The 12095-nt window shown below is 57.7% G+C and overlaps 1 protein-coding gene across 1 annotated transcript; it reads left to right on the top strand.

The window, feature by feature from the left end:
- Window positions 1-2156: 2156 nt before the first annotated feature.
- On the top strand, window positions 2157-11922 carry NHERF1 (NHERF family PDZ scaffold protein 1). Its single transcript, XM_062506520.1, has 6 exons — window positions 2157-2588; window positions 8481-8642; window positions 9405-9558; window positions 10108-10148; window positions 10666-10764; window positions 10895-11922. The coding sequence occupies exons 1-6, from the start codon at window positions 2196-2198 to the stop codon at window positions 11045-11047; spliced, it is 1002 nt and encodes a 333-aa protein (XP_062362504.1). The 5' UTR covers window positions 2157-2195; the 3' UTR covers window positions 11048-11922.
- The last annotated feature ends 173 nt before the right edge of the window (window positions 11923-12095 follow it).

Genomic DNA, 12095 nt, shown 5'->3' with positions numbered 1-12095 from the left:
GTGCCTGACTGCTCATGTCTCACCTGCCCCGGTGCCTCCTTCACCTCTGCTCTTCTCCTGGGTCTCTCTTTGCAAGTTTACAGATTAAAGCTGAGTATTTTTGAGGCTTTGCATCTGTCTGATTTTTTATTGCGTGAGAAATCCCTGCCCCGGGTCTGCAACGTGGGAGGCTGCTGCACACAGGCGCTGCAGAGCAGCCATGAGGAGGGGGAATCACCCATGGCCCCTTCCTCCCTGCCAGGGGGGGCTTTCGTTGCACATTTCAGACAGACTAAAGGTGATAGGGGAAGAGTAAACATGGCCTGTTAAATTAAAACCAACCTCCTCCCCTGCTGTTCTCATGGTGCGGAGTCCAGCATTCCCCAAATAACTCCGTCTTCCCACCAATGGCATTGCTGCTGCCGCTTGGCTGATGTCTGCAAAAAAAATGCTGGATGGCTTCAACACAAACAGACGTTGGCTCTTTTCTCTATCCCTCCTCCTGCCTGAGCTCCTTTAACTTCACTCCAAGAGGCAAAGGGCAGGAGAAGGCAGCTGGGGCACGACGGTCCTGCCTGTGCCCTGCCATTCTGCAGGCACTATTGGACCCAACAGCAGTTTCAGCTGTTTCCTTTGCTGCTGCCTTTCTTCCTTATCACAGTCCCTTGCTCAAACCAGTCCTGCTGGAGCTGGGTTTTGTTTCCTGACTTAGATGCTCTGCATCTGCCCTTCCAAGAAGCTCACTGGTGGGGCTTTGCTGCTCACAAACCCCTTGCCAAGGGGATGGCTGTGACACAGGTGATAGATCCCCCCATCCTGGGGCCATACCACAACACGCTTGCCCTGGTTTTCCTCTCAACAGGCATTTGCTGCCTGCTGCCGTGGGATTCCTCTCTGACGCTTTTCTCAGGGCCCTGTGGCCGCGGGAGCCACGCTGAGTGGCTGCTCAGCCGAGTGGAGGAAACAAATGAGTCCACCCTCCTCTCCCAGCTGGGTCCCACAGAGCTGGAGCACGGCCACCCCGAGCAGATGGGGGGTTCCTGAGCAGGGTTTTGGGGCAGAGTGCCTTGTGAGAGACATGTCCCATGGCACGCAGCTGTCCCCTCCTTGCTTTCCTGCCTGTCTGCAGCTCAGTTAAATGTGATCCTGGCAGCCCTGAGGACCTTTGCCCAAGAACTTCAGCCAGGCCCTGCACCAGGAGACACCTATGGTACCTCTGTACCACCCTCTCTGGGACAATCCCAGGAGCCAGCTCTGCCTGGCACCAGCAGCCCTGTGGCATCACTGGAGCAGCCAAGGCTTGTTGCTGCCTTGCTCTGCCTCGGTTGAGCCCACACTCTAGGATCTCATATGCTCCTAACCCCCTGCAGCTAATTCTGCTTCTCAGTCCATGAGCAGAGAACATGGAGCCAGGGCAGAGCAAATCCCCTGGGGTTCCCTCCATCGTCCCCCCCTCCGGCCCCCAGCTCTAGGGTGCTGAGCAATGTTCAGAGGCAGCTGGGAGAACCGGGCTGGTATCTCATTTCCACTGCAAAGCGAGTTACCTGACCTCTTCCCGGCCTGCTTTCCCACACAGTTTCGATTTGGGGATTTTATTTTACTGTCGAACTTCGGAGCATCCCTCCACCCTATACGTCGGAGCATAGGGACCGACAGCAGCCTTTGAGGAGTGGGCGATAGTATGGGATGGACGTTCCCCGAGAGCCCACCCGGGATGTACCGCGGAGCGAGAACAGTCGGGAGCGTCCCGCCGATCTCCGGCCACCGTCGCGGCTGAATCCGAGACGGTGGCAGAGCCGATGCACCGTGGGGGACGTAGAGCGAGGATCGGGAGCTGCTGCGGTGGGCTCGGGAGACCCCAGAGAGAGGCGGAGGAGGCTGCGGGGGATGGCCGAGCCCAGGGAGGAGCGGTCGGAGCCCCGAGGGGAGCGCTCCGCTCCTGCTGCAGGCACCACCGCGCCCAGACCGCCCCGCCGGGGAGAGAACACATTTGCATACCCACCCATATTTGCATAACCGCAACTTAAAATTTGCATAGACACGCCCCATTTCTATCCTTATTTGGCGGGCATCACCGTATCCCCCTCTCCCATTGGCGGCCGCCCTCCCCGGGCCCCGCCCCCATATATAAGGCGTGCGGCGGGCCGGTTGCCGCGCAGTACGCTGCGGGCGGGTGGCGGGACGGTTCCGGTGCTGCTCCCGCCGCCTCCCCCGCCATGAGCAGCGGCGCGGGCCCCGCCGCCCGGCTGTGCCGCCTGGAGCGCGGCCCGGATGGGTACGGCTTTCACCTGCACGGAGAGAAGGGCAAGCCGGGCCAGTTTATCCGGCTAGTTGAAGCGGGCTCGCCGGCCGAGCGGTCGGGGCTGCGGGCTGGGGACCGGCTGCTGGAGGTGGATGGCGAGAACGTGGAGCGGGAGAGCCATCAGCAGGTGGTGGAGCGGATCCGCGCCGCCGCCGGCGCTGTCAGCCTCCTCGTCGTAGACTCGACGGCCGAGGATCAGCTGCCGAAGCGGGACGGGGCGGGTCCCGAGCCACCCGTGGTCGGTGGGCAGGCGGCCCCGGTGGCGGCGGGGCCCCCGGCGCGGGAGCCCAGCGGTGGCGAACGGCGGGTAAATGAGCGGCCGGGGCACGCAAGTTATCGGTGCAGAGGATGTTGTCCGTGGAGGAGGGGTCGCCACGGTCGTCGCCTTCCAGGCGAGCGAGCGAGCGGGAGCCGCGTCTGCGGTGGACATCGTGTGTATTTCGGTCTCGATTCTTTCTTTTTTTGCTTTGCTTTAAACGCGGCTCCCCAGAAGCCCCGGGTCCTGCGGCGCCCGACTGCTTTGTCTTTTTTATTTTAAATAGGTTTTTTTTCGCTTAATGGTCTTATCTCCTAGCCGTGTCAGCGAGGGCGGGGCAGGTGGGGGCAGCGGGCGGGTTGGACCCGTAACTGAGCCCGGTGAGTCCTGGAGCTCTTCGGCCCGTCTTTGTGCTGCGGGGCTGGTAACAAGGGGTGACAAAAGCAACAGGGCGAGCTTTGACATGCAGCTCAGCCCAGGACTGGGCTGACGGTGGCTGGCGCTAACCCACCCCAAAATACAACAACAACAAAAAAAAAACGTGGCAGAGGGTGTTTTTTGTGGCTGAGACTGCAGGTATTGGTGGTAGTCGCTCCTGCTTTGAGTGTGTTCAATGTCTGCTGTGGAGTGGAGACAGCAGAGCCTTCCCCGGGCTGGGGGCTTGATCGTGACAGTTCCCACAGACGCTTCCTAACTCAGGAATGTCGACCTTAAGCACGCGTGGGAGCGAGCAGTTGCACAAACAGTGATGTATTAAGGTGAGGAATTGAGAAACAGCTGACCTTTCATGCCCGAAGTGGTTCCTAAGAGACGCTCTAGGAGATAATACTGCTTTTATTTACCCAGCAAAGACGTGTTTGTTGTTACAACAGACATGTGGATGGCTCCCTGGGCAGCAGCCTCTTGGTGTCCCCAGTGTGAGGAAGCTTCTGGGGAAATCTTATGACCTGTTCTCAGAGACGCTGGTGCAGTGGAGCCTTCCCAGTGTTGATGCTGAGCCCCAGGAAGACCTTGGTGCTTCACTGAGCTGTTGTCACATAGGGTTTTGCTGAGAATTATGTGGTTCTGAGCTGTGTCTCCTGTTGGACTTTAGCCTTGTGCTTGCTCCCCTGGTTGGGCTGATCCACTGCAGGCATAGCTCTCATCTCTGCCTGGCTAAAACATCACTCCAGCACCTCTCTGATGGGCTTATTTGGGTGGGAACAGCCATGCTCCATCCCTGTGCTCTCTTGCTCACTGTCCCCTGTATCATCCCATGTCCCTTGTGCCTGGCCCCGTGCTGGGCTCTGGTGCTGCCCCCATGCAGGGACAACGTGCCTGCCCTCCCATATGTCACAGTGCCACGCTCCCTCAAGGCTAGCGAGACTGTCTGTGCTCTGCTTTCTGCTGCCAGACCTCTCCATGAGCTGGGAAAAATAAAAGGGACATTGTTAATGCAGCTCAGGTGAGTCTCCTGCCAGACTTGGAGGCTGAGGATGTGCAGTCCTGGAAGAGGATGGAGCCCTCTCATGCTGTGGGACTGCTGCCTGCTTACTGTGTTGGCTGGAGTGATGGAAAGAGCTTGGGAAGCTGGAGATGCCCTGCAAGATTTTGGGAGACAGCCCTAGCTGGAGACACCTCATGGGCTTTGGGGGACAGTCTTGGCTGAAGATTCCCCACAGTCTTTGGGAAGCAGGCTTGGGGCACAGCTCAGGCACAGTTACTACTGGCAGTTTCTCTCCTCACTAGAGCAGGAAGCGGGTGACATGGGTGACATTGCCACAAGGCCCCAGACGGTTTCTCAACAGGTAGCAGCAGGAAATCTTGCGGCTGGGGGCAGGGCTCAGTGGAAAAGGCAAGTGGGTTTAGAGACATTGCCCCAGCCAGGCACCCACCAAGCAGGGTGGGAAGATGCTGGGAGGAATGCCGAGCCAAGCCAGAACAGGCAGAAAAGGATTTGTCTCCAGTGAGGCAGGAACACACTGGTGGCCTTTTCCTGGCCACTGGCAGGCAACTGGTGCTGGCTGCTCCATCCCCCCATGGCCCCATCCCATCATTGTGGGTTGGTGGGATTCCCTGGGATCACAGGAGAAGCGGGAGATTTGCACTTCAGAGTCCTGTTTGCTTTATTGGGTTGGACTTGCCTTTATTTGTTTAACAAGCCTGGAGATGCTTGAGAGCTGGGGGAGCTGCTTGTGGTGAGTAATGTTTCGTTAGCATCTCACACCTTCCGGCAGAATCCATTCTGTCTCTAAACTGTGCTGGGTCCTGCATGATTTGGATTGTCAGGGGGCTTGGACACCCCCACAGATCCCTGAGGCAGTTGTGGGACACTCATCATGGGTTCCTTTTTCATTCCTATCAAACCTTGAGTGTGCAAATCCTCCTGATGCTGTGGTGGAGGTTTTGTACCTCCCTGGGGAGCTGATCCATGCATCCCTGTCTGCAGTGCTGAGCCAGCACAGTGACAGTTTCACACACCTCAGGTCAGCCCCATTTCCTGAGGCCCTGTGCCATAGGGGCGTCCCCCCACCAAGCACTGTGACAGTTTGTCTCCCCCCACATTTGTTTCTGGAGGCTTCAGCTGCTCGGGAGTGTCTTGAGAAAGTTTCATGCAAACCACACAGTGTTCCCAGGGCAGCATCGGTGCTGCCAGCATGGTGGCCTGGTACCAGGGCAAGGCATTTGCTACCAGCCCCAGCTTCCCTCTTGCAAATTCAGTGTTAAATTAGAGACTTCCCTGCCAGCAAGGCTGCTTGTAAAGCCTGGGAGAGCCTCCCAGGGCTGGGTTTCAGAGTGTAACAGGGAGCAGTTCCCCCGGCACTGGGAGCGTTGCACTGGAGTAGCTGGTGTTTAATTAGGAAATGAATTAAATTTCCTCTCCAGGCAGCTGCATGAAAAGCAGCTCCAGTCAAACAGGACGTGACAGGGATGCTGCAAGGAGGCTGCTTTGCATCCCCTTTGTATGAAGCCCGAATGTGTGCGCCAGATTTTGGGACCCGTGTGAATTTGCTGGCCGAGGCATCCTCAGAGCTGTTGTGTTCCTCTTTGAGTAACTGGGAATGTTTCTGCCGCCAGCAGGCTTGATGCTGCTTGTAGGGCTGCAGGGAATTTCCTGGGACTTGAGGCTTCAAAAGCTGTCCTGAAATTGCTGTTGGGGGGCTGGGAAATGGGGAGTGAGTCCTGATGTACTGTGCAGCTGGAGTCCTCACAATCCTGGGATTGCTGGTCCTGCCAGGTGGCCGAAGGTGCTGCAGAGGGAGACGTGTCTGGGTGTGCCCCAAATCCTGTTCCAGGGCAGGAACAGCAGTGAAGTGCTGGAAAGTCCTCATCCCAACCGTGCATCTCTGCAGACAGAGGCCTCTGTGCCATCCCTGCGTGTAGAGGACAGGGGTGGCATGGGATGCCTGTGCAGGGGGCTGATGGCAGCTTCCCCTGCAGCCCTCCCTGACAGGTTGTAATTGCTTGTAACGACGCTCTGCTGGCTAATCCCAGCGCCGTGGGAGAGCTGCTGGCCTTGCAGGACAGGATGCAGCAGCTTAGAGAAATTAGGGGCATTTCCGCTTCCCAGGTCCATAGCCGTGGGTCTTGTCACATCCCGGGTGTTGGCCCCAAACCCTCGTGCCTCGCGTTGCTCAGCTCAAAGGGGACTTTGGGGCTGGAAGGATGCCCTGCCATGGGGTGCTCACCCCATGGATGGGCAGGATACGACTGCTGGAGGATCAGATGCATTTGTTTTCCTCTCTGAGAGGCAGAATGGTGGCTGCCTGCAGGGTTTCTGTGATGTGGGGAGGGTGCTGGCAGCCTTGCTGGGCTGGAGGAGCTGCTGGGGGGACACTGGGGCCGGGTCGTGCCTTGGCCAGCTGCCTTTGCAGGATCAGTGCCTCCCTCGCTGCCGTGACCTGTCCCTGTGTCCTGAGACATCTGTCCACCCATCTTCCCCCTTAAAAATTCATGGCACCAGCATCTCAGGGAGCCCAGGCTGCCAGGGCTTTGTTGGCATGGGTGGGAGCAAAGCCCTCCCTCCTCCTTCTCCTCGCCCGGGAGCGCTGCCAGCACCACTTGCTGGGTGCTCCCTCTGGCTTTGTCCTGAGCTATCGGCGTGGAGCAGCCCCATGGTGCTGCCAAGGGCACAGGCCGTGTGGGTGCTCCAGAGCCTGAACCCCTTGCTCAGGGTCGAGCCAGGGCAGGGATCTGGGGAGGTGCTGCCTTGCTCCAGGCTCCAGCAGCTCCTGCCTTTCATCCTTATTTTGGGTATTGTCTGTCCCCACCATTGCTTGGGATTTCTGCTTGGGTGGAGGATGCTGTCATACCCTGTGAACCCGCTGCTACCTGGGCACGGGAGGGTAGAAGGAGCGAAGTCGAGGAGGTCATAATCCTCCACCCAGCCAGGGAATCCACAGCTGGGATTGCACTGGGCGTGGAGAGCAAGTCCTGCATGCCAGTGCTGAGGCATCTCGGGGTCACCTTCACTCCAGGCAGATGTGCTGGGTGCTGCCTGCACCTTCCTTCCCAGGGTGTTGTCGAGTGGTGCTGGGGTGGTGGCCGGCCTTGACCATGACAGAAGGCATTGTGCAAGAGGATGGGGCTTTGTCAGAGCTTTATCAGTGTTGTGCTTAACAATTTTAAATGCATCACCTTGGCTCCTGTGGGACCCTGTGCCACACCAGTGTGTCAGATATGAGGTGTCAGCACCCCAGGACCCAGGTTGTCCCTGCAGTAGGTGAAGGTGATTTTGTGGCAAGATGCAAGAGTGCTGTGCAGGGGGTGCACCCCATGCAGGTGTCGGAGGGCAAATTTCTGCAGTGCCTGTCCTCAGTGATGCTGTGGATACCAACAGAGAAAAAATAATCTCGGATGAAAGGTTAAATACTAGCCTCCTTGGTGAGAAATAGTCCAGCAGTTTGAGTGAGGCTTGGCTGCTGGGAGAGCCCAACCTAACACCAGGTTCTGGTGGTCAAGGTGGGACCAAATAATTTTACATATAAATTGTAAAAGTGATATTGGGTCCTAGGGTCAGAGCAGTTCTGACAGTGACACATGCAGGTGTCTGGTTTGTGTCACCTGGTTCCTCTGATGCTTTCTGGACATCTCACTCCCTGCTGGGTGAGCAAAGGCAGTTCCTGTGTGCCAGGCTCCCAGGGATGCTCCTGCTTCTTCCTGCTGCTCACTATGTGGGGAGCTTAGAGGGCACCAAGTGGGCCAAGTGAGTGGCTGTGGCTGCCCCAGCAGGGTTCCCTGGCTCCAGGTGTTGGTGGATCCACAGGTCAAGGTTAAACCAGGTGCAGATGAGATGGGTGTTGCCTCCTGGAGAGGTGAACATCCCAGTCGCGCTGCTCCACTGGAGCTGGTTTCTGTTTTGCAATCCTGGAAGCTCATGCTGAGGCATGGAGGTGCCTTAGCATTACAGCTGTTACAGCTGCCTGCCCGAGCCCTGTGTGCCCCCTTCCCTGCTGACAATTGGCTGTGGGGTTCTCTTGGGTTGGGGATTCTCCCTGAGCCTCTGGCTGGGTTTGCAATGGAGAGGGGCTACAGTTGGCAAGGGGGTGATGGAGGGGACCTGTGCCAGCACCTGAGACTTCTCCAGTAGCCAAAGCTTCCCGAGTGGGATGGGGTGGGGTGGGGTTGCTTCCCAGCAGCCCGGGCTGTGTTTCCTCCTCCACCTTCATGGTAGTTGCAATCCAGATCCAAAAAGGAAGAGTGTGGTCTGGGAACACACACATAATAACATGTTTCTTCAATGTTTCACTGCAATTAGTGTGCCCTGCACCTAATTAATTAATTAGAGCCCAGGATCATAGGGTGTTTGGCACCCTGCATCCCATCTTGAGGTGTCAGTGTCCACAGGTGGCCAGGCCAGGATGGTGTCCCTGCCATTCCAGCAGCTGTCTGGGGTTCCTGGTGCTGTCCTTGGGTGTTGGGGGGATCCAGGAGCAGTTCACCCATAGATTGTTCCCATTGCAGGAGGAGCTGAGACCTCGTCTGTGCCACATGAAGAAGGGCCCTGATGGCTATGGCTTCAACCTGCACAGTGACAAGAGCCGCCCAGGGCAGTACGTGCGCGCTGTCGACCCCGGCTCGCCGGCTGAGGCAGCAGGGCTGGCACCCCAGGACCGCATCATCGAGGTGTGCTGGGGTCAGGGGAGGTCTAAGGGGTCTCTCTGAAAAGCTTGGCACTCCCTCACATCCTGGTGCCTTGGAGACAGCTGCCCTTGGCCAGGAAAGTGCGGAGTGTCCCTGGTGCCGGCGGTGACTCACGGCACAGCCGCCCGACCTGCACCAGCCTGCTGGTCCCCACCCAGGGGTGCAGCCCTGTGGAGGGCTGGGACTGAGCAGTAATTAGCTGTTTAGGGGTTAATTAGCAGTAGCACTGTCCCCTGTCCCCAGGATGCCCCTGGGGTGGGGCAGGCTGGGGACAAGGTGCACAATGGTCCCAAGTCCTGCTGTCAGGTGTGACCGGGGTGGGGATGAGCTCAGGTTTGTGCCAGGTCAGGTGGGATGATGATCCACGAGAGCAAGGACCAACTGAGTCCCAGCCCTGCTGCTCACCAGGGTCTGGGGCTGCTGCCTCTTCTGGGGTGAAGCTCTTGGGGTTTTAGGAGACCATGGCATGGCACAAGGGTTTTGTGCCAGTCCTGAGTCCATGCACTGGTGGGAGTTCCCTGCCAGCTTTGCCCATTCAATCCCATGCCAATCACTCAGAGGAAAATCTGCTTTTAATGAGTTTTTTCTGGCTTCACTGGTAGTCCCTGTGAGGCTGTGAATGCCTGTAGCTATAGGGTGGCTGTGTTGGGATTGTGACTGGTACCAAGGCTGGTGCCTAACCCCTCCATGGTGCTTCTGAGGGATGGATGTCCCCTGGCTTCAGTGGTGATGTCGTGCCTGCAGGTGAATGGTGTGTGCATGGAAGGCAAGCAGCACAGTGACGTGGTGGCAGCCATCAAGGCAAGTGGTGATGAGACCAGGCTGCTGGTGGTGGACGTCCTCACAGATGAGTTCTTCAAGAAGTGCAAGGTGGTGCCTTCGGAGCAGCACCTGACAGGTGGGCTGGGGTCTGTGCTGCCGGGAGGGGTTTGTGCCACCACTGCTGGCTCTGTGTCACCTTCTCACCAAACCTAAGGGTGCTGAGCCCTGAGAGGTGGTCTTATCACCCTGAGGCCAAGCAGAGTCACCTGGTTTTGGTGTCTCCCTGCCTGGCTGAGGGCCCAATGCCAGGCTGGTGGGGCTGATGTGGGCAGGTTTATGGCCATGGGTTGCACTTTGGCAGGGTTTATGGCTTGGGGAGCAAACAGGCATCAGCTGCCCTTTGCTCTCCACTGTGGCCCTCTCCAGCTGTCACAGTGGTGCCCAGGAGGATGGGGAGGGGGTCTCACTGGGCTCCACATCATGACTGCCATCATGGGGATATATCTGGCAGCATTCTCCTGTGCCACAGGGCTGGCTGCAGTGAGTGGTTAAAAAATTCAGGACCTGGCCAGACCCTGGGCATTGTTGTGTGAGCATTGGCCACGTACAGCCTTGGCTTGCCCCCCACTGGCAAGGGGACAAAGCAAACACATCCTCATCCGCTGCTCGTGTCCTTATTCCACAGGTCCCTTGCCAGAACCAGTTGCCAATGGTGATATAGGGAAGGTAAGAGCCTCATCTTGATTTTAATTCCATCTGTGCCTATCTCCAATTAGGGACCCTCCTGTTCGTGTCCCCTCTGCCCATGGGTGGGTGATTCCACCAGACACCACAGTGGTCTCAGGCTGCCACACAAGAGTTGGTGCCACTGGGAAGGGAACTGGTGTCCTCCAGGAAGGCAGATGCTTGTGGTGCTGAGTGTCGTGGAGGTGGCTGCTTTCGTCCTCTCTTTTGCCTTCTGATGCTCCAGGGCTGGGAGCCCTCATGCTGCAGTAGGGAAGTAGCACTCAGCCCTGCAGCCACCCTCCTCCTCCCGCTTCTGCTAAAGCCAGGGCAGTCAGGCCGGGGTTTAATCCTTCCCCGCCCTGGATGGGCAGTGCTAGAGGTATTTATGTGCCTGCAGCTTGCAGGGGATTACTGTGGGGAGGATGGATTTCATCGTACCCTGGGTGGGACTTGCAACTCTGCAGGCTGTTCTCAAGCCCCAGGGCTGGAGCTCACACTCCCTCCCTGTTCCCCTCAGGAAAATGGAGGAGAGCCACGGTCCAACTCAGTGTCTGAGAGCCCGTCCAGCCCCGCGCCACTGGCCATGTCCCCCAACTCCAGCGAGACGCACAACGAGGTAGGGCTGAGAATGCTGGGGGAAGGTGGTGGCTGGAAAGCAGGATCTGGGCTGCACCCCCCACCATGGGGCTGTCCAGGGGACACACAGTGGGGCTGACGCCGCCTCTCATCCCCAACCTCACACACAGGAGGGTGACAAACACCATTCAGCATCCGGCTCCCTCCTGGACCTCGACATCCCGCTGGCCGTGGCCAAGGAGCGGGCGCACCAGAAGCGCACCAGCAAGAGGGCACCCCAGATGGACTGGAGCAAGAAAAATGAACTGTTCAGCAACCTGTGAAGGCCCTAAGGCAGGGTGAGGGTTTCTAGCTCCCCCCAGCCCCATACCCACCTCTCCTGCACATTTCTCCTCCCTGCCGTGGGCTCCTGGTGGAGATGTGGGGCTGCTCCCTACCACCCTGACCCAAGTGCTGGGGTTTGGTGGCCAGTGGGCATCCCTGCAGAGGGGTTCTGGGCTGGGGGGTGCCCCCTCCCAAAAGCTCATCCCCAGGGTGCTCCTCCAACCCTGCCTTGAAGCCCTGCACACTCTGGTAGGCACAAGCTGGGGTTTGGGAGGGATCAAGGATTTGGGATGGCCCGATGCCCAAGATTCCTGGTCCCCATTGTTCCATGTTATTTTCCTCACCCCAAACCCCATCTCCATTTGAGATTCCCTCCAAATTACCCTTTAACTGGAAAACCTGAGGCTTTTACTGTCTTCTATGAAACCCCACCTGCCCAGCCACTGACCACAGCCAGGGTGTTTGACCCTGGCCTGGCAAGCTCCGTCCACAGTGACCCTGTCCCTTTGCCTCTTCAGCTGCAGGGAAGGGTAGGGGGAGCATTGGGGAGTGCCCAGCACCCTGCCCTGGAGCAATTTTGGGAGAGGAGAGGGTGTCTGGAGCCAGCACAGCAAGCAATAATAGTCTCCTTTGCTCCTGCACACTTCTGGAGACAGCCAATCAGGGTTTGAATCCAACACTGTTTAATTTAAAAGCTTCTCACAGACTTTTTTTTCCCCTGAAATAAGCAGTTTTCCAATCACATTTTTTACCTGTATTTTGTGGTAATTTTTCCTGTGGATGTTTTGTTTCCATGTGCTGCAATCAGATGTTGTTGTACTGTTGAGCTCAAGAAAAATTCTGTTTACTGGAATAAACCTTTCTGACTTCACAAGTCTGGTTTAAGGCCAAATCCTTCCAGAGCCAGAGGGGGTGCAGAGGCCTTGCAGGGGACTGGGGGAAAGGCAGGTAACTGGGGGACATTGGGCCTGGTTTGGGTACCCCTCAGCACCTGAGGGGACAGGTTGAGGGGGTTGGGGATGCACTGGCTGGTCCCAGTGGGGGTTA

The sequence above is a fragment of the Cinclus cinclus genome, chromosome 20, assembly GCF_963662255.1.
Source record: "Cinclus cinclus chromosome 20, bCinCin1.1, whole genome shotgun sequence".
In the NCBI taxonomy this organism is placed as follows: Eukaryota; Metazoa; Chordata; class Aves; order Passeriformes; family Cinclidae; genus Cinclus; species Cinclus cinclus.
Note: the sequence above shows the minus strand (reverse complement) of the source record. Positions and strands in the feature narration are given on the sequence as shown.

What these genes read in the sequence shown, in the direction of transcription:
- NHERF1 (XM_062506520.1), top strand. Translation starts at nt 2,196, where the DNA reads ATGAGCAGCGGCGCGGGCCCCGCCGCCCGGCTGTGCCGCCTGGAGCGC. An exon ending in CCCAGGACCGCATCATCGAG is followed by an intron (nt 8,643 to 9,404) that starts GTGTGCTGGGGT and finishes TCGTGCCTGCAG; the next exon opens with GTGAATGGTGTGTGCATGGA. An exon ending in CCAATGGTGATATAGGGAAG is followed by an intron (nt 10,149 to 10,665) that starts GTAAGAGCCTCA and finishes TGTTCCCCTCAG; the next exon opens with GAAAATGGAGGAGAGCCACG.